Source organism: Rhinolophus hipposideros (assembly GCF_964194185.1).
Source record: "Rhinolophus hipposideros genome assembly, chromosome: 7".
NCBI classification, from domain to species: Eukaryota; Metazoa; Chordata; class Mammalia; order Chiroptera; family Rhinolophidae; genus Rhinolophus; species Rhinolophus hipposideros.
The window spans coordinates 27,503,589-27,526,844 of record NC_138053.1 but is presented as its reverse complement, the minus strand read 5'-3'; the positions used below and the strand labels follow the sequence as shown (position 1 = coordinate 27,526,844).

At 35.0% G+C, this 23,256-nt stretch overlaps 1 protein-coding gene across 1 annotated transcript in view; it reads right to left on the bottom strand.

The window, feature by feature from the left end:
- The window catches only part of FBXL17 (F-box and leucine rich repeat protein 17), a 476,918-nt gene that overhangs the window by 279,180 nt on the left and 174,482 nt on the right, over nt 1–23,256 (bottom strand). Inside the window, exon 6 of the mRNA XM_081053340.1 lies at nt 19,909–20,039. Coding sequence (XP_080909466.1) covers nt 19,909–20,039 — 131 coding nt within the window. The remainder of the gene's footprint in view (nt 1–19,908; nt 20,040–23,256) is intronic.

Sequence of the window (23,256 nt, the reverse complement as noted above, 5' to 3'; positions counted from 1 at the left end):
ACCACTATTAACTCCGTGAAGGCAGGGAACACTAACGTCCGCTCACTGTCCCATCTCAAATCCCTGGTCATGCTGGGTGCTTAATAAACATCTGCTAAATGAATAAGTGAAGAATAAGTGACATCATACTCAGTAATTTTCTCTCACATATTCTTGGATCACACAAGTAGCTACTCATAATGTCTATCAGACACAAAATAGAGACAGGAATAATGAATGCTTCTTTGAAGAGTTCACTTGGGGTAGAAAATTGTATTCTACCTCTGTGACATTTGGCAACTTAATCTCTTGTGCCTTGATTCCTGCATTTGAAAAATGGGAATAATAATAGTATTTACCTCACAGGGTTGTTAGGAATTTAATATATGCAAAAACACTTGGGACAGTGACTAGTAGAGGCAATGCTATGTAAGTGTTTGTGGTTTCTGCTGTTATTCTGTAACAATACGCAGGGAGGTTTTTAAAAATACTATGGTTATTCACTGGTCTCATCAGCACCCTCCCCTCTAGACTACACCGGGGCAGAGACCATTTCTTATTCAACTATACATTACCTGTACTAAGTGCAGTACCTAGCACATAATAAATTATTTTTAAAAAGGAATATAAATTATATTGAATCAAACGCTAATATTACAATGCTCCCATCCAGATCAGGAAAAAAGTCATCTAGTCCTATTACAATTCAGAGCATAAATTTCCTACATGATAATACAAATGTGACAAGCATTTTCCTCTAACATTTGCTAATATCTAATTAAGAGACAGTAATAATAAAAGAGCTTAAAATGCTTCATTTTGCCATGGCCCATCACAGAGTCAACCTCTATTCCTTTATATTCTTCTTTACAATTTATTCTTCATTCAAAAATTAAACTCTCAATCCTTTAAATGTATTATCGTGACATCAATGGCAAGGAAAACAGATAAGAAGTTTCAACGGACAATCAAATACTGGGAAATGAGCTAAGATGTCAACAATGCAGGACATTAAAGCATTTTTTAAAATCTGTACAGAAAATATGAAGAACTATACATTGTTCAAAATGTGTTCAGCATTACAAGCACACGTGTATGCAGAATAGTGTGTTAGAACTCTAAGAAAGAGTGGATTTATTTTATTTACACATTTAAAATTTTCTACCTAACTGCCATAACTTACTCTGAAATATGTCTCCCTTTGGTTTCAGAAAAGTAAAGACTCCATTGATACCTTGATACAACATCCTGAATCATCTAAAACTTGGCAAACACAAAACATTTTTCCAGAGTCTCCCTCCTAAAATTTGTAAGCAGTACATCATAGGTAAGAATGAGCTTTTTCCTGAGCACCCGGAAATACTCCTAAGATTATCCTCTAAAATAAGCTACAAAATGTATCAAAAATGAAACAAATGAGCAAAGATAATAGTCAAAATAGCTCCCCAAAATCAAATGCTCACTGACTGATAGTAATAATAATTCGATTATAGGTGGCATGTACCGAGTCGTTAACTATGTGCCAGAAGCTGTTCTAAGTAGTATTTTATATGATAATCACATTTAAATCACACAAAAACTTTATGAAGAAGTATTAGAAGGTAAATGGGGTCAAATATATGGTGATGGAAAGAGAACTGACTCTGGGTGGTGAACACACAATGTGACATATAGATGATGTATTACAGAATTGTACACCTGAAACCTGTGTAACTTTACTAACCATTGTCACCTCAATAAACTTTAATTTAAAAAAAGAAAATAAAGAAAGTAAGACAGAGGGAGGTTAAGTAACTTGACCAATGACAAAGAGGAGGAAGTGGCAGAACCTGGATTCAAATCAAAATTCTTCAGAGCCTATGTTCATAATAATTACATGCTATACTATCTCTCACTGGAAATATGTTTGTGCCTAAATAATTTATTCCAAGTATTTTTTTCAGTTATTAAACCTTAAAATCATTTTTACATGCTCCAAAATAGTTGATGATAGCACCCAGAATTGGCGTAGGTATGGACAGACAGACACTTTTTTGCAGGGATACAGACATATATTGATATAATCTTCCCTATTAAGAAGAAAGATAGATGTATAAAAATTTTTGATATGTATACTCTTAGATACAGAAATTCCATTTCAAGAATTTAACACTAAGTAGACAAAAATAAAAGTATACAAAGAAATAGGTATAGGAATATTCATCTTACAGTTATTTATAGGAGTTAAAACTGGAAATAATGAAAATGTCTATCACTGAGAGGTTGCTTAAATACAGTGTGCTAAAACCCTACTAAAAATCCATGAAAAATGGTGACATAGATCTATATTTATTAAAACAAAAAAATCTGTAATATATTGTTGACTTACGGAAGCAGATTGCAAAATAGCACACACCATGTAATTCCAAAAAGAAGTAAGGAGGAGTACACATAGCATGTATGTGCATACTGAGAAGATGTTCACCAAAATGTAAACAGTGGAAATATATGGATAGCAGGATTTTAGGTAGTCTCAATCTTTTAAAAAAACATTTACTAAAAACCTACTTATGTTTGTATCGTTGCTTTGCCATTCAAAGGGGTGTAAAAGAAATACAACAGCTTTCAACCCAGAGATATTCCAGTCCCTTATAGGCCATGAAAGAAAACAAGTATTGGTGGCCAATAAGCGGCCAGTAAAGAAAGGTGAGGAAGACGCTCAGCAAAGTCTAAGAATCAAGGGCAAGCAGCACTCAGGCTCCACCTTCACCACTAGCATGCTGTGAGCCTGGACAAGTCGCAGATGCTCTCTGAGCCTCAGTTTCAAACCTGCAAAATAAAAGAGTTACATGGGGTGTTCTCAGACGTTCTTTTCAGTTCTAAGGGTCTGTGGTTAAAATTCTCAGAAAGAGCAGGTAGGAATGTGACAGACATCTCAATTCCTTGCTAGTCACAAAGGAATTATTCTTCACCTTATTAGTCTACATGTTAATCAGTTTGTTCAAGATATGAAATACCAAAGCCCAGAAAATGAGAACAACAACGAAAACCCACAAATACCCTCAGGCACTTGTTACTGGAAATATGATTATTCCTGAATAGGTAGTATACTAACCGAAGGAAAGAGCCTGTGGAGACCCATCACCATCCCAATAAAAGCTTATCTCCAAACAGTTGACAGTTCTCTTATAATACTTCACTTTTATACAGATTTTTCTTAAAAAATACATATGATCCATCTGACATTGTGGTATTTATATCTCTACTGACAGAAATCTAAGGAAAAGAGTCAATTGAGACTTCGATGTTGCATTCCACTGTTATTCAGATACATCAATAATCAAATCTGGAGAGCAGCCAATAAAAATACAATAAACATCATTAGCATTTTAACAAACCTGCAAGCCACAGGGCTGGAAAACCAGAGGAGACAGACCAAAGGGAAATTAGCATGTGCAGCGTCTTCCCTCTAGTGGTTTGCCCTTTGGCAGTCCACTGTGTCCTCCCGGCTCCATTCCCACAAAACACACTCCAGAGAGACTTCTCTGTACTTTAAAACCTCTCATAGGCCTGCCAGAGCACTAAGGTTAAGGGGATGTGTTGTAGTCTTTTTTTTTTTTTTAAACAGAACAAATAACCTGATTCTAAAGATACTTTAAGAAAGTGCTGATCTTGTAGTTATAGGAAACACTGTGTCAGATAGAGTGTGATTTAGTATGTTAACTAAAATGGACCCAGATGACAGATGAAGGAAAAAGTGATAAGAAGATAAAAAAGAACTATATGCTACAGATGAAGATCCTGGAGCTTGCAGAAAGCTGAATTAGATGTCCTTTGAAACTACTTCCAAGTCAGATCCTATGATTTTTGGACTAGACTGAGCCATTGGACTATTAACCAAAGTAAATAGTTAATTTTCCTTCATTTCCAGTCCTTACACTTTCTCAAATGAACTAGAAATTAGAAATTAAAAACCTTGCTTCCTAGAATATTTTGAATCTCATTTAATTTCCTTTTCTTCCATCATGCATGTGTATATGTGTGTGCGTAGATAATGTTAAAGTATATTTTGAACTATGTAACTCAATTAAAATATGTTGGGGACGAAAACTGCAAGAAAAAACATTTCACAAAGGTCAAGTAGCTATTTATTAAGGGATCACTGACTTTAAAAAAAAATCTCAACTTATGAGTCTGGATACACTTGTCCATTTAATCTGAAAACAAAAGTGTGTGTGAAAATATCTAATAATGAGTACACTCTAATAGTCTGATTTTCTTCAGATAATTGTGAACGTTTTAGTGTTACTATACAATGAGCAACCTTCAAGAATTTCCTAGTGTCTTTAAAAAGTTTGATTTAAGACAGTCACTGTCAATTTTCAGGAAACCATGTGACTACGGTGGTGATAAAGCTTCGATGATGGATGGTACCACCCAAGCCACCATCCTAATAATGAGCTAATGATTCATGCTCAAGGTGCTTTTGAAACATGATTAAGCCTCCAAACATTTCAGTAAGGTAGGCTCTCATTACCCCAATCTTATGTAGGAGAACTTAGGTAAGTTTACCAAGGTTATGTAGTCAATGACTCAATGATAAAAGTTTGGAACACACACACACACACACACAGCCCTATTCATTAGTATTACAGAAACGACTTTCAGGTTAATTTATTCCACTGCTCTGAGTCTCACTGACCTTCTCTGGTGGCCACTGGCAAGTGTTTGCCAAAATGTCACAGACCAAGAAACTCCTTACAATGCTATGTATTATATAATGAATATGTCAAGAATCAGACGAAAATGTCATCAGTAACACTGACAACAATAACAAAATAGTCTACCTATTTAAGGAATGGAAGAAGATCCAAGTTAAAAGGGAAAAAATTACCTGAGAAAATGTCATCAGTGACTACATCAACAAAAAAGTAAAATAAACCACCACTTTAAGTAAGGGAAGAAGACAAATTAAAGGGGAAAACATTATCTGAGAATCAAATGCTCTCTAGTGGATAAGAAAGGAGAAGAAAGTCTCCTTTACAAAGACTTGTGGGAAAACTACATCCTGTTTAGAGATTGTCCTGTCTCTGGGAGAAGAGGAGTGGGGAGACAGATAACATGTCTAAGTACCTGTGAAAACTCTTCAGATTTGAAGCCCAAAGTCACTTGTTTTCTTATTTGCATGTCAAAATGAATGACATAATTTGTGAATGTCAAAAGTAGACACAGCAAATTAAACAGAAATTGAATAAAAATTTCCTCCTTGTTGCCTTAAAATAGAAAGTCTCCAGTTTTAATCTGCACTATGAAGTCTTTGGAAATAAGCTTCACTTGAAATTTAAAAGAAAGATGTGATTTCACTGAGAAAATTACTTTTATACTAAGATTTGGGATATCTGTTTAAAATGGACATAGATTATAAATGTAATTATTGAAATCAATGATTCCAGTTCATTACTGATGATGAGAGTATATTTTTTCATACGTTCTGAAATTTTTATCTGTATATGATACAAATTTTTATCTGACTGGCACTTTTAAATAATAGCTTTCATAGAACTTTCAAAATAACATGTGTACACTTTTAATTACCTGCCTGAGGACAAACTGATTTGAAGATTAACCATAGTCCTTGTTTAATCCTAGGCAATTTGCTCCACTCTTACAGGACACCATCCTCCCAACAATAAAGTGAATTCAGTGCTAATATGATGTGAACAAAACATAAAGAGGTACACATCAGGATGTCTTGCTACCGTGGGTTATATCCCACGTTCTCCCCCCTATGTACTCCCAAGCCCACCAGTGTGGATCATCACAAATGACAAATACTTTACCAAATGCAATGCATGCATAAAGAACCTATTTAGAGGACTGAAACGCAGTATACAATTAACAGTTGAGAAGTAGTAAAGATAAATGTAACCATGCAAGTTAAATATTAGGTAACTAGTGTGAGTTGGGAAAGAGTCACAAGGAAAATATATGTGCATGCTATAAGCAACAGGAGCATAGCATTGTAAAGTTATTGCGACCTTGTCCCTTTTTAAACAGCTACATTTTCAGAATAAGAGATGACCATCAAATGGCAGCAATGTCTGTATGGGGTCTAAATGTCTGTCAGGGCTTGCTGGGTGATACTTTACCCTACTCCCCCTCTAACAGGCTTCATTGTTACATCCCACTTGAAGATGGATGGCTGCCAAAGGCCATCACCCACGCCCACACAAAAAAAATGCTCCCCTATGCCATAATTATGTCTCAGTAATAAGAATAAACCTGTGTGAGAAAATCTTGGAAACACAAAGAAGATGGACATCTATTTAAAGACATAAATTACTAAACATTTCTAATTCTAGTAAGACCACAATATCCAAAATATTAACTGTATGGTAAGTAATATATATTTCTTCAAAGACAGTTATGCTATAAATATGTATAAATCTGCAGAATAAAATGTTACAGAAAACGCTTTTCTTCAAATTCATTGCTAAATTTAATGAAGAAAACCAGGGCACTGTCTTGACATATGTTGTCATCCCCTTGCCAAATAAATCGCTGCTACAAAGATACCATGTTTCTCCAGGGTTTTTCTCCCCGTCTTCTTCACTCAATTTTGTTGTTGTTGTTGTTGTTGTTGTTGTTGTTGTTTTTAATCCAGTAAGGTTACCATGTTGTCAGACTAAAATTGTCTCCACATACCTCACACATAAACCACTCTATGTTAGAGAATTCAATGAGTGCCTTTTTAACTCTTCAGTCACATTTATAAAGCATTTTTAAAGGCTCTATACCCAACAAATGAACTTGACTATTTTGACTTGCTCTATTTGTTGTTGGTCTCTTACCTTGAAAACAAGCCTATGTGCACTAGGTGTGTCTGCCATCTGATCAATCAACACACATTTCCTGAGCTTCTGGTGAGGGGCCCAGTCCCAGTACTACGGGAAGCCACAATTCCCAAATACAATTTTAATACCTGTGCTGTTATCAGTGCAACATTCTAAGAAATTTATAATGCATCTGAGTGTAAATTAAAACTAAAAGAAAAAAATGGAACTGACTCTCCTCACCCCAAACATAAAATAAGATTCTCCAGATATATATTCACACAAAGTATTCATGTGTGTGTCTGTGTAATATAATAAAATATCAAACTATTAAAATACACTGGTAACATATTGATGGAAAAAAAGACATTAATCAAAATCAAAACTAAGAATTCAGTTTAAATTCAAGTTAAAAGGAAAACAAATGGAAAATGTTATTTCCCAAATGAAACCAGCTCTCAAAATACATTAATAAATCATGGAGGAAATGCTCCTAGGCTTTCTGTAACAGGCAACAAAACCCTGAGGCAGGTCTGATTAGTGTGCTTGTAAGTGGTAGGATTAGCTATGATATATCTGTCAGAATCACCTACTGATATTAATTGATTTACTGATGTACAGTTACTATATGATCATTAAAAATAAAAGCATTTCAAAAATGAAAAGCCTCCCACTTCTATTTGTGGAAGGTATTAGTACTGTTATTGCCTATGTGCCATAGAAATTACGTCCTTACAAGATTCATTATCAGAAGACATAGATGTTAAAGGCCAAAATAATAAAGGTGATTAAGTCTCAGCTACAACCCTTCTAAGGGAAGGTATTCTCAATTCTATTTCTCCCTACTTGACAACAACAGAAGAGAAAAGGATATATTCGTAATACTATAAAATACCCAAAACTACACACACACACACACACACACACACACACACACACACGAAATAATCAAGGCCTTATATTTATGTATTTTTAAATTTGTATTTGTACTATTCTTTTCAGGCTCAAGATTTTTATGGGACCAAAAGAGCTGCCTTTTCCCCCATGCATTTTATTAGGTGAACACTTAATATTAAATAACACTAGAAACTGCAAATAAATGTCATTTATGGTAATATTTATTTTATGCAATGAGAGCTATTATAATGTTATCATTAAGCTGTTTAGCTAGCGCTTATATTCAGTAGACTCCATTGGTAGGTTTAACTGCTTATTGCAACCAACCACATTTCTAAACTCAGAGTAAGCTGTTGGAGGCAGCTTGATAGATAGGACTGAGGTCAGACAGATCTACATTCAATTCTGACTCTGCACTCATGAGCTGTGATCATTAATCAGCAAGATACTTTACCTCTCGGAGCCTCATTTTACCTCATTTATAAAATAGGGTATAATGATACTTATGTCACAGAGTTGATGTGATAATTAAATAAGATAATGAATAACACACTCTTGGCACCTGGCCTAACTTAGTATGATTCTCATCATAGAGCAGCTACAAAATCAGACTCAGTCATCGGCAGCTATATAAAAAGCCACACCAAAAAATGAGGAGCGTAAAAAGCCTTTATTTGCTCACAACTCCATGGGCCAGCAATGGACAGGGCTCAGCTGAGCAGCTCCGCTGGTTTCATTCACGGACTGCAGTAATGCAAAGGCTTGACTGAGACTGGATGGTCTAAGATGGCCTCATTCACCTTTCTGACAGGAAGTCTGGCTGTTGGCTAGCCCTCTATCTCCATGTGGTCTGTCATCCTCAGACAGACTAGTCTGGGCTTCTTCGGATGGTAGCAGCATCCCCGAAGGGCAAGAATAGATGTTGCAAGGTCTCTTGAAGCCAAAGCTTAAAAGTCCCATAACATAATTTTCATCACATCCTATTGGTCAGAGCAAGTAAAAAAGCCAAGCCAGATGCAAAGGGATAGAGAAACAAATGCCAGCGACCTCCTGAGAGGATGATAGGCAATGACACATAACACAAAGGCATGCACACAGGGACTATAAAATTTGCGGCTATAATTGCAATCTTCTAAAGTCTTTAAAATAGTGATGAATTTTTATAGTACCCATGCTATTTTCAATTATAAATAATTGCAAAATTCAAGTTTCTAAGGCCAAAGAAAGTACTAGCTTGAGTTTTCCCTAAAGTGACTTTGTTCTTCTGGTTTAATGACAGATTTCAAAAGACCAACATCCAGACTAGTGACTGATACCACCCTTTAGGTTTCTTTGTTTTTCTGTGTTCTCACAGTCCTCAACACTTTTGTATTTGACCTAATTAGTAAATTTACTTTTCATGTGATTTGATATTTTTTTGCCTTTAATATACAGCTTTCTAGTTGAACATTCCACAACAAATGGCACCAACAAGAAATCTGAATCAAGTACGTAGCACTTCTAGAAACCATGGAGTTTGTGAAAGAAGTAAAGAAAACTAAACCTTTGTAAAACATACATACACTTTTGTTCTTCTCTATGAAAATAATACCTAGAGAAAAATGTAGCTTTGTGATGCAGTTAATTAGCTAGGCCCAGAGATCTATTCACACTAATTTAAGGAGAGATACAGAAAAATAAAGAACATAATTTTTGTATCTACAAACAAAAAGTGGAATGCCAAAACAAAATTTGAAGTTTATCTTTATCGTTAAATCTCATTTTTAAAATATCTTTCTAAATTTCTCGTCACAGCCCAGAAAGTCACAAAATGATCATCTCTACCATTTCTGGTAGATCATTTCTGTTACTTCCTTTAACATGTGTGTCTCTAAAAGATTCATTTCAAGAGTTGCAGTCCTTAATACAATAGAATACAATACAATACAATACAATACGATACAATACAATACAATACAATCTATTTACTTCAGAAAATTTCATGGGACAAGATATGCCAGTAAACACATTCACAAAAAATTGCTCCTTATGAAAGGAAAGAGGTGAAAGAAAGAGTTACTTGATGTTTGACAATATGGCAAACAGAGAAGCAGTTTGGGGGAATGGCTAATTCCCCGGCTGATGACGTTTCTACATTTTCCAACAAAGAAGTGATTCCTAAACTGGCCATTTTTTTCAGCTGAGGATCTGTTACAAAATTGCTTCATAGAGAAACAGTTGGAAACTCAAGCAGTTTTCAATTTTAGACAAATTGGCTGCCAACATTATAACACTCAATAACGGAAAATTTCAATAACATGAAGTGTGCCTAATCTAGTTTTAAAGACATTTAAAATCCTGCGTTCTGAGAAGCCATATGAGAAGCCAAGTACACATTCATCTAGAGAAAATGCCACTAGCCCGTGCCATCTTGGATGGCTAGCTGTTTCTCCTCCTGTGAACAAGGCACTTTACTTGGCGCAAATTATTAAAATTAGAGAATTCTCATTGATAATCAGAGATTAAAGATAATCCTATGCTGCAGTTCTGAAATGGGTAATCTACTCAGCTTATTTTTAGAGGAAATCTTATGTCTAAAAGATTTTGCTTTAATTATTTCAAAGTTCTACACGGGTGATAGATATACTATCTAGGTTCACATGGAATAGTTATCACATTTGAAAAACGGTGACTATTCTAACGACCTTTAATTCTATTGCTTACTAATCTTAATTGCCACGACTTCAAAAGACAGTTCCAAAGTGCATCTTGAATAAACAGAAAAGCAATTAGCCTCAATTAATTGCTTCGCTGATGTGATTTGCAGGAGGTATACTGGGTGGTTTTGAAACTCCTGCCAATGCATTCACTACTTGATGTTCTGACGATTTTTTAGCCTATTTTTGCACCAGAGCAATTAACCAGATAATTGTTCTAATGTGAACCAGGCCTTAATCAGTATGCTTAGGTTCATAATGGCAATTAACCAAATATTAAACATACATTTAAAGAGCAGCACTTAAAAGTGCTACAGGAAGAGTAAAGAAAAAATTTGCAACATTTTTTTTTTCTCATACAGCCATACTTTTCTTATCAAGAAGCAGGAAAAAAGCAAAAAAACTGTCTTCTCTGATTCTTTTCAATTAATACAAGGTATTGTTCATTACATGAGAAAGGCAAGTGAAGTTCCTGGTTCTTCATTTAAAAGAATTCCAAAGACCCTATGAAAAGGGCAAAACCCACTGATTTAACATTTAAATCCTACTTATTGTTAAACAATAAACAAGGCTAAGGCTTTAGGATAAATGGCATGCAATATATAAAGCAAGCTCTGAATCCAGATAATGACATTAAATCCTCACTTTATTAAGTAGCAACTTTATTCAGAAATAAATAAATGTGGAAGAAAGAGGGCATTTGAACCAATTGTCTGGATTTCAGCCAGAGTTTGAGCCAAGTTTAAAGGCAGATTCATATATCCTACAAAAGCAGCATTTATAATTCTCGCAATACGCAGGTATTAAATTACTTCTCTGAGCAGGGCCCTGTGCAAGGTGCTAAGGTGGGTGCAGAGGCCCAAAGATGAAGACACTGGTCCCCCTTACAAGGAGAGAGACTCATAAACAAAACATTACGCAGCCACACAGCGATATGTGCCACCAGTAGAGTGATGAAACATAGGGTACAGCTAGACAGTGACAGGATGCGGCACTTCATTACAGCCACCATTATAATTTCACCTTTTCTTTAAATATAAAAGAATTCACGTTCATTTTAAGGGATATTACTAGTGTGCAACTATAATTGTTAATGAAACAAGTCTGCTTTTTGAGACTTCAGTAAGTGAGGAGTTATTCTATACTTCTTCAAATTAAATACTTTATCAGCTGAGAAATGATACACATAAAACCTTTCCATTTTCATGAAGCAAAAGGGTTCAAACTGAAAGTACTCTGTCACTCTTCATGTCTTCTTCCTTAATTTCTGAAAGAATTGTCACACAGGAAATAGGCGAGGCACATACACGTCAGGTCTGCCATTTTTAATTATTACCAGTCAAGTTCCAGAAATTTCTCCTCTGGTTAAACATGTGCACACCTATCTTCTAAAATATTTCTTTATGCCACTGTTCATAAAATATTTTAGGCTGAAGGAAAATCTCTTACACTAAATTAACAACTAATCACAGGAGATATTTATCATCTCAAGCCTTTTACAACAGAATTGTCAGATTTAATAAACTTTCTCATATTTCCACTGTTTACTGGGCTTCATTCATCATACATTATAAAATTTTGACAACAGTGAGTTATTTTAATTACCATTTCTGGTTGGGGATTAAAAATAAGACAAGTCCTGGGGAAAGTGGGGAGGGAGTTATGGTGCTGAATTTGTCCAGCCAACACAATTATCATTTTCATCAATAAATGAAGATTTTATTCATTGTTGACAATGTAAAAAAACAGGTCTGAGGTTAGGAAGCGTCAGAATCCATGGGTATTTAGCACTTCATTCATCATCATATAAAACATGTCCTATTCTTTCCCATAACTTTATCACAAATTCTGATTTCATAACACGTAAAACATGTTTCTTTTTTAGCCCTGCAAACTAAATACTTAATACATCTGTTAGGCATCTTAATATTGTCTGAAAAACACAAATGTGATAGCAACATTTAGAGTAGCACACCCTAGAATACCAATAATATGCTTCTATCGAAGCTCTGTTAATTATTATTAGCAGAAATGTTTACTTATGCATTAAGCAAAGACAAAAGCCAAAATTTAAAATAACCATTATATTTTAGAACTATCATAAAAATGCACATTATTTGACAAGATAAAACAATGTGAACAAGGAGAATCAATAAGACAAACTCATCCACATCAAATCCAGCTTCCATCCATCTCCAGAATTGGAGTTAAAAATGAAAGCAGGCTGAGACATATGCATCTTACATAGATTTTCCTTTCAAGTTATTTTACTAGTTTAAATACTCCAGTGTGATATATCAATTTATACTTCTCTAAAAATATTTAATAACTAAAGGTATTAAAAGAAACAACATCAGAACCCATGTCTAACATCAATCAGTACATACCAAAACATGGAAAAGTTCCTTTAATTTGAATATGCTAAGAATTTCATTTGAGGATCAATGCACAAATCACTTTATCTGAGAAACTTCACCTTCAAATTTCATCAGCTATGTGAAAACTCACATGCACAAGGAAAACAATACAGATAAGTTACGAAATATTTTCTTACCAAAGGTACTGAAACTTTCAATAAAGTTAATTTCCTTATTTCTTTTTTTAACTCAGTGACAACTTATTCAAAGTATATGCCCCATATTGTCCTGTACTCTGAAATGGTTAAGTGTTTGCTACAATTGACAGGGAGCATTTTCAGATAACAAAATATTTATAAAATAAACATGTATCATCACATGCTTAAATAAATATCTTTTCAAATTTCATTGGTGAATTTTTTTTTTTTATACCAACTATGAGCCAGATATGGTACAAGACACAAAACTTCCTACTTTTTTTCAAGGAACTTAGTAGGAAATGAAGAGCATTTACAAAATGGGGTTACGGGGGAGGGATAAATGATTTTTTATTACAGAATTAGCTGTTTTAAAATTTTACAACTCTGTGTATCCAGTAAGATATCCAAAAACTTGCCACCTCTCAGATGTCCCATAGGGAAAAGAGAAGGGAAAATTGTAATGATGTTCAGAATGATCAAACTTCGTCTGAAGTCTGAGATAGGATGACCATATAATTTATCATCCAAACCAGGACACTTTGGGACACAACAGGGAACAGCAGCAGCAGCACAGAGGCTAAGCCTGACAGAATTTTGAAACAATAGGAGTGGGCAGGGACCATGCTGAGCCAATCAAGACTTAGACCACTCGAGGTCTGAGGCAGAACAAAGTACTGGCAGATAGAGCACTTCCTGGTTTTGTGGGAAGACACAAAAATGGGTTCCAGTCTTGGTCCCACCACTTACGAGTGAGCTGGACTAACCTCTCTGGACCTTAATTTCTTCATTTGAAAATGGAGCTAATTTCTTCTCCAAGTTGTTGTAAAGATTAGAGGAAATGTTGCATGTAAACACTTAGTACAGTGTATCACACAGACTGTGATAAATGGCAGCTACTATTAGCTTTTATTATCCTTGGTCCAAAAACAAGAGAGACAATATTATACACTCTGAGCTCACTAGCACTATAAAAACCAATCAGGGTTGCACAGAAGGGGTCCAATGAATATAAGGACACAGAAGACATATTTGTATGTGGTCTGGGAGCTTAAAGAGTAGTCACTCCAATGACGTAATCTTCTTCTAGGGATGGTCTTAAAAATAATTGTGAATATAAAAGAGAGTATCACAAAAGGTGCCAACCTGAAACAAGTGTCACTAGCTCAGAAGGTCTCAGTGTTGTCCCTACACCCTTCCCAGAGCTCAGTAAAATATATTTCTTAGTCTTTTTGCCAAAACATAAATAAATATCACAGAACATACATACAACTATGTAGCAGGCTACAGCAAGAAGCTAAACTTAGGTTTTCGTAATGCTGCCCAGCTCCATTATTGGGCACCAAGAGTATGCAGAAGACTGCTCTGCCTTCTACACAGGCTCCACAGTGCAGCTATAAATACCATTACAAGGCTACTTCACTAGTCAGCATTATTTTTGCTGGCTTTTTATTTCCAAGTTTTCAGGCTTTTATAGGCGAAAACTGTTCAAACTTCACACTCAGTCCTCCAAGGTGAAAAGTATTCCTCTCCTCCAGACCACTTAACTTTAATAGAAAACAAAATATTCTCAAACTCAAATTCAACTATGCTCGCTGGATTTAATGGATAGGTTTGTCCCCCTTGGGCAATCTTTAAACCTCAGTCTCTGGGAGAATTAAGTAATATTAGGGGATTGAAATGAAATAAAATTCTAAGTCCTCTGTGACATGACATTCACAAGAAGACGGTAGATTATCCACCCAGTCCTCAAATACTTATAAATACAATATATAGCATATGTTCAAAAACAATTCTTGGAAATAAAACACAATGGGCACTCAGCAAATATTTTATACCGCCAACACCTGCTCAAATCCTCTCTGAACTTTATTTCTAAATGTCACCGTTTTTTTATTGAATCAATGGAAATTTGAAAGAAGAAACAGAATAAACATCCAGAGAAGATCAAGGGAGTTAGAAAAATCTTTATAGAATGCCTCATTGAGTTTTACATGAGCCAGGGTGCTGTCAGTCTCCCTGAAAGGTGTAGTAAAGTAATTTGTCATTCTACAAATTCAACCTGAGTAGATCTAAAAGACTAAAAAGGACTATACACAGAAAAACCAAATAGAAAGAATAGTATTAAGATTTTTCTTAATATTATAATCAAAGGAACCATGAATCAAATTCTAAGCACTGCAAATAAATTCATTTAAATCACAGGCTTGAAGTCAGAGGGAGTTTAGTAAACTAGTTCAAATTTCTTTATAATTCAAGCTTTTTTATAACTCTTGTTTGAACACTAAGTGGAAGTGAGTTCTCCATTTTGGAAGGCAGTTGATGAAAATTAAGGTTTTTATCTTATTTTAAGCTGAATTAGGTTTCCCTCTGGTAACTTCCACCTGTTAGACAAAGTTCTGATGCTTGAAATAATGAAGAAATAATTTAGATAGACTAATTAAGTCTCTTTTATCTGTTAATATATTTTATCAGACTCAATTTAAAAAACTATTTGATTTAAAACAAGAAATATCTAAAAATCTCTACATTCTGGATTTTAATAAAGAACAACTCAATTTGTAAACAGAAACAGGCAGACAATACAAAAGAATAGATCATGCTTGGTAGGAATAATAAAAAAATGGAGAATGGGCAAAAAGAACAGCCCATTCCTCATCCTGGAAAGATTGCTGCCATGAGAAAATATGGGGCCAATATGGCTAGATCTGCAACTTTTCTAAGAGAAAGCCCAAATTCAGAATTTTTATGTAAACTATCCTAATTTTTAAAGTGTTGGCAAATATGTACACCTGAAATCTATGTAACTCTACTAACAGTTGTCACCCGAAGAAACTTTAATTAAAAAAAAAAGTGTTGACAACTAACTCAATTTTAAAATATTGTATAGGACAAACAAAATAGCCTTGTAGATAGGCTCAGCTGTGGCCCACCCGTCTGTAACCTGAAATGGTCTTATTTAAAAGTTTTATTTAAAGAGAAAATATCTATAGTTACTATTCTAAACACTAGTACATATAAAGCGAAATAGCAACGTATCGTACATGTTACTTTATACTTGAAAGAAACTGGTCACAGCAGTCTTAAGAATTAAAATTCTCCCAGTGTTAGAGTGTCCGCTGATGCAACAACCCTGTTTACATAAATATAAGATTTGCACAGCAAATTGACTCCTTAAACAATGTTCAACAGATTTAACATTTTTTTTAAACTACAAATTCAAAGAATAAATCTCTAGCAAGGCAAGTTCTACTGGTTGGCAACATAATTTACTTTTAACAACCAGCTTGGCTCTTGTTATGTTTCGTGACTTTAACTGATGGATGGTAGAGAATCTTTCATTTCTCTTGTATTATTATCCTCTACTGTTACCCTAATTCATGAGCAAGCATGGTAAACTGTCAATGAAAGAGTCTTATCTTTGATAATAGGTGTATAGACCATGTGATTGAACTTTATTTTCAGGACAAATATTAAAAATTGAAAATGGGAAGATTAATTTCCTCTTTCATAATCGTTTAAATATTAAAAATGTCTTTTGTAAAGATCTTTTAAAATCAATTAGATTTTACTTAATTTTTCTTGGCCAAAAAGAACAAAAGAGCCATTATAAGCATATCACTATAGAGATGCTCAGAACCATTCAATTTTTTTATATATCAGTTCTTTACATCCAAAACATGCTGCTTTTGGACTGTGACAAACATACAAAAATGATGAAGACCAAATTGGATGTGAAATAACAAAAGATTTATATCAAATACAAATAAACATTTCAATAAACTTGGAGTCAAGAGAGAGTGGAGGAGACACAACAACCAGACGTTTAATTTAAATCATTGATAGAAATGGTCAGTGTCTTCTTTTCAGAAACCACTTGGATTTTATTTGTATTCAAAAGCAATGGTAAATGTCAAATGACTACTAGACCATCCTTCTGAATACAAGAAAATATCATGCTGTTTAACTCTCTATACACAGAAAGTGCTTTTAGACAAAACAAAGATAAGGAACAGCATGTCTCAGTCACCCGGATCAATTCAAGAACCACAAAAGGCTAAAAGATACCATGAGCATAACAGTAAAGACCTTCAATTGCTACATATATAAAAATTGTGAACTTCAAAAAACATTTATAGCTAAGAACTTTAAAAATCCATAATAAATCTTGTATCGAAGTTCTGAGAAGAGTATCAAAGTATATCTTCATGTGAGGAATCCCTTATTAAAGCTAGCAGCATTACACATAGGTCCTTTTCATATATACTATATATAAAATATTATCTAAAGGTATTATTATACTTTTAATTATGAAAGAAAATAATGAGATTAGGTTAAAAAAGAAAACTAAAAATTTTACATATCAATGTCAATTGTGCATGAATCGCAGCTATGACATGAAAACTGGCTCATTAGCAATTTGCTTTTTCTTGTTTGTTCTCACCCAGTTTCTAATGCAGCAATGATTGAAAAATAATCCATCAGAAAAGCCAAAGAAAAGTCAAATAAATGGTCTAAATTTAATAGGAATAGCATGACCTGCCTCTGAACAAAAGATAATTGAAAGAATGGAATGAGAACACGTGTAAAGTGCCTATCAATTACCTGGGTAATAAAGGTTCCTCCCCTTTATCCTCACATGGCTCACTATTATCTCACTAATTAAGTCTGATGTCACCTAGAGAGCATCCTTTGAGAGCAGCAGGGACTCGTTGCCCCACAGTCTGAGACACAATACCTAGTATTTAGTAGGGGGTTAATAAATGCTTCCTGATTTACCAGAGGATAATAATAATGAACAAATGTAAAACAGATGCTAATTGATAGGCTAAATACATTAGTGCATTCCAGTGCCCTCTATATAAAAGGTTACTAACCCATCTGGGCTAAGTGCTAAAATTATAATTAAGTCTGATGGGAAGTCCTAGATTTACACCAATATAATTACAAATATTACTTAGCTTAGTGATAGAGTATGGCAAGAACAATGAGATGAGTAATTTAGATGATACCGCAAAGTGGATTTTAATGTTTGAAACTTCTATTACAGTACACAGGATAAGTGCAAGTACTGTAATTAAAACCAAAGAATTTGATCTTTAAAACTGTACTGCTCGACCCATTAATCATTAATTTCTCAATTAATCCAAACTTTTCCGTTAAAAACGTAAAAATACACTTTCATTCCTTGCAAATAAATCTCTACAATACATATATTTAGGATCAAATACCAAATAGCCATTACAGTTAAGTAGGAAAAAATGATTGAAACAGCAAGAGGCTGGAGCAGATAGAGCCTAACTAAGGGAAGAAAAGGCAAAGTGAGGGCTGTCTACTTTTACATTTATAAATACCCAGTTACAGAGAAAACAGCATTTGAAGAGCTAGAAGACTGGAAATCCCTGAATATCTTTGTTTAAATGATACAAACTTAAGCAAAATGTTTACTTAGGAGATAACCTTTATAATCATGTATGAACTGCATCTTATTTACCTTTATAGTCTCTAAGTACTGACTCTTCTACACCGCAGGTACACAGAAAATTGTTGTGCAATGAAAAGCAATCATTTTCATAATCATTTTGTTGCAGAAACAGTTTTCTCCTTTTAATTTGGTGCATTACTAAGAAGTTTATCTTAATATGAAGCTAATGTTAAATACCTAAAACCACAGGATAATGTTTTTATGTACTTTATTTTATTAGTTGTTCCGGAAAACACTTAAAAGATTGTTTTAAGTTGTCATATAATTGACTAAGCAGAAGAATGTTGATTACAGAGAAGAATTTTATTTTTTAAATTATTATTGTTTCTCTTTAGATTTCGATATACTTCATATAGTGACTATTACTCAAAAACAATTAACACCTTTTATAAATAACGCCCATGTGTCCATTCTAGATTAGTAAATTTTTCAAGAAAATTTTTATTAAGAAAGAGCCAAGTCAACGGCTATTACATAATTTAAAGAGTAATGCAGAGTAATTTGAGAAAATGTCAGTAGAATTTATCATAATTGGGGAAAATGAAGCCTATGTGATCTTATTTTTAAAGTATAAAAGGTAATTAAAAGTAGAGGGGGAAGTGTCTTCCATTTAAAGCATTATCAGAAACAACTTAATAAATTATTGCTGCTATTTGCGAAAAAAAGTATTTAAATCTAAATAGGTTTTATTGAGTTTTAGCTGAAATAGTGCTATTTTGAAAGCAAAATATTTTTGGTGACCTATCTTGGAAAAAAACTTATTTTTGAAAAGTAATTGGACAAAAATCTTGTCTCATGCCTATATTTGAGAGCCTCCCAAATCAGTAGTATTACAGTAGTGCTCCTCTGCAGTTATTTTCCTTATAAAAAAGTCTACTTTTCAGGGTTCCTGAATCTTTTTCCCCCTTATGCAATGTTTCAAAGAAATATGAGTTTGTCTTTGTTTATAAGAAAAAACTACCCAATTTACACATCTTACACTATATACTAAATTGTTCATTACATGACTTCCATTTTCAAAACAAACTATATTTATACAGAGAACAAACCGTCATCCTTGAGAAAGGATCTGAATGCGTAATGTTTGAAATAGCTTCTCAGAATCATTTTCCTTGATAAGTGAACAGTAAAATCAACAACAAAAGTTGCAAAAACATTAAAGTGACAAATAAGCAATATATCTTGAATGGGTGACAAAGAAAAAATTCAACAGACCATTATTATAACTGTGTAGGCAAACATTTGAATCTTAGCACCAAAAAACAAAAAACAAAAACAAAAAGCCTTGTTGCAAATAAAAGCAATGAGTAGATTAAAAATACACATCTAAAAGGTTTTCAAAACTTAAACATTATCTATTTGAAAAAGCATGACTACATTAAATTTTCCTTCCAGTTGACATGCCTTGTTATAACGATAATTAGTATTTGGTACATAGAACACGTTTCTTCTGGAAACATATTTTTAAGACATCACAATTGTTACCTGTCATTTATGATCCAGTTCAGACAGAGATTGAGAGAGCTAAGATTTTTACACCTCTTGACAATTTCCATCACGGTTTCATTATCCAGTTCAGTGATATGACGTAGGTCCAAGCTGGAAAGGTTTCTTAGCTAATGAGAAATAAAATGAAAGATGAGAAGAAAGGTAAATGTTAACATTCACTCTCAAAAACTGAAAGTATAGTTTATTACAGAGTATCACTATACCATATTTAAAATAGATAATAGTCTAAAATCATTTGATTAAACCGAGTGTTTATATAATATTTTACACACTAAACTAGACATGAGGGAAGAAATCTATGGTGAATATATGAATGGCAACAAACATTAAAATAAACCAAATTTATTGACAAATAATAAAAATAAAAAGTAATATATGGGGAAGCTGTTAAATATATTAAGTACCCAGAATCTGATAGGATTATTTTCTTTAACATTGTTCAATTTCAGATATTTACCCTCATGATTATAATGCCACTTTTACATAGATTTTCTCAGTTTTAAAAGATAAAATGTGAGTAAATTATTAATTCAGAGATATCTTAGTGGTAGGTTATCAAAGTACTCCAAATTTCACTATTCCGGGTTGTGCGTTTCACCATGTGGGAAGCACCAGAACATGCTGTTCAAGAAGCAAAGATTTTCTCCAAGTACTACTTTCCCCATTTCTTCATTTTCTCTACTCTTTTTCCTGCTTCCCGATATTTAGTCTCCACACAAAATTAATAATATCATTTATACAAAGATAGTAGGATCTTAATTATCCTTATCATATAAACTGTATTTTCAATGAGCTGTTTTTACTTAATAGCATGCGAAGAATCAATCTGGAAACATGCCATAGACCAGATAACACCTATCCCAAAGATGTCTATAATATATTACCTTATACATTGCCAAGAGAGACTTTGTAGCTGTGATTAATGCCAGGGATTTCGAGATGGAGAGATTACTCTGGATTATCAGGGTAGGCCAAGTCTAATCACATGAGCCCTTGTAAGTAGAGAACCTTTTCCAGCTCAAGTCAGAGAGACATAATGAAAGAAGATGCAGAAGACGTATAAATCATTAAAGGGGTTCAACCTGCCTTTACTGCCTTTGAGTATGGAGAAAGAGGGCCAGGAACTCAGGCATGTAGGCAGCATCAAGAAGCTGATGGGGCCGGCCCAGTGGCTCAGGAGGTTAGAGCTCCATGCTCCTAACTCCGATGCCTGCCGGTTCGATTCCCACATGGGCCAGTGGGCTCTCAACCACAAGGTTGCCAGGTTCAACAACTCATGTCCCACAAGGGATTGTGGGCTCCGCCCCCTGCAACTAAAATTGAACACGGCACCTTGAGCTGAACTGCCTCTGAGCTCCCGGATGGCTCAGTTGGTTGGAGTGTATCCTCTCAACCACAAGGTTGCCGATTGGACTCCCGCAAGGGATGGTGGGCTGTGACCCCTGCAACTAGCAACGGCAAGTGGACCTGGAGCTGAGCTGCGCCCTCCACAACTAAGATTGAAAGGACAACAACTTGACTTGGAAAAAAGTTCTAGATGTACACACTGTTCCCCAATAAAGTCCTGTTCCCCTTCCCCAATAAAATCTTAAAAAAAAAAAAAAAAAAAGGAAGAAGAAGAAGCTGAGAACAGGCCAGAGCTGGCAGCCAGTAAGAAATGGCGACTTCAGACCTACAACTTAAGAAACTGGATTCTGTCACAAATCTGAAGGGACAAGAAAAAGATTTCCCCCTCGAGCTTCCAGAAAGGAACACAAACCAGCCAACACCTTGATTTTAGCCTGGTTGAGACCTGTGTCAGATACCTAACTTATAAACTGTGAGATAACAAATGTGTGTTTTAAGAGTGTGGTTAAGAGTGTGTTTTAAGAGTGTGGCGAAGTGTGGTAATTTGTCACAGCAGCAATAGAAAACTAGTACATGGCATTTCCACCACTGGGAGGGAGCTCTCTCTCTCAGGACTGACCAGTCTTCACTAGGCCACCCTCATGTCCTTCTGTAGAGGTAGCAGGATATGGCAGGAAGGTGACTTGCAGTTGCAACCAAGCTGCCAAAGGTCTCAGAGCAGGGAGACAGCCAAGTCTCTCACCCGAGAGTCAGTTGAGCTTCAATCCCAAGAAAAGACCAGACACTGGAATCTCAACTGCTGTGGGGCCAGAGGGAAAGAAACACTATAAAGTAACACCGTCCCAAAGAACTTTCTGCAGTTGTGTAGATGTTCGACATCTCTGCTGTCCTATATAGTGACCACTAGTCAAGTGTGACTACTGGGCACTTGAAATGTAACCCAGCCTGAGGCAGGAGCTGAATTTTTCATCTTACTTCATTTTATTTACAATTTAACTTTTATATTTGCATGTGGCTAGTAGCTACAGTGTTGGACAGAGCCGTTCTAGAGAACTGAGTTTCCAAGGCAGCACCAAAACCCCTTCCTCCACTTCAGCTCACAAAGGGAGAAGGGACACCAGGTTCACGCAGAGTTACTACTCTGATGTATGCTACAGAACTACCGTTTCCCCGAAAATAAGACCTAGCCAAACAATCAGCTCTAATGTGTCTTTTGGAGCAAAAATTTATATAAGACCCGATATGATATGATATATGATATGATATGATAGCCGGTCTTATAGTAAAACAAGACCAGGTCTTGTATTAATTTTGGCTCCAAAAGACACATTAGAGCTGATTGTTAGGCTGGGTCTTATTTTGGGGGAAACACGGTATGGAGAAAAATAAAGATAGGTAAGAGATGAAACATTTTCAGGTCCACAACAGTAGGTAAATTCTTTCTAATTGAGACAGCAAGATTCCATACATTAAAGGCTAAATCCTGAGCATTCATAAAGAGATTTATGAATGGGAAACTTCTCTGCAATCAGCCTACCAGGTCCAGTCGCTGGTCCACTGTGGACTCAGAACAACACTCCGGAATAGAGGCAGGACCAGGAAAGAAGAAATGGATTCTGACAAATTTCCTATTCAAACTACCATGGTCTAAGGGCTTTGCCAACATCAGAACATGACTGGTACTAGACAATGAAAGCACAGTGTAAGGAAATGGACTCCCCTTTGTTAAAATAAAACAGACCACTCGGGCTATCTCAGTAGCACCAGAGAGTTGACCAAGGAGAGCCTCGGCCACCTCCCCATTTCCCCTTTCTCGAGGGTTTCCTCATTCTTCTCTCTAATAATAGTCAACACCATGCCCAGGGCCGGAGGTGAGCCACTAAGGCTCTAAAGTTCGATCCCAACATGGCCCCTGATCTCTATCCTTTACCTACCATGAAAAAAAGTAGGCTGCCATCAAACAAAATAACAGCAAAA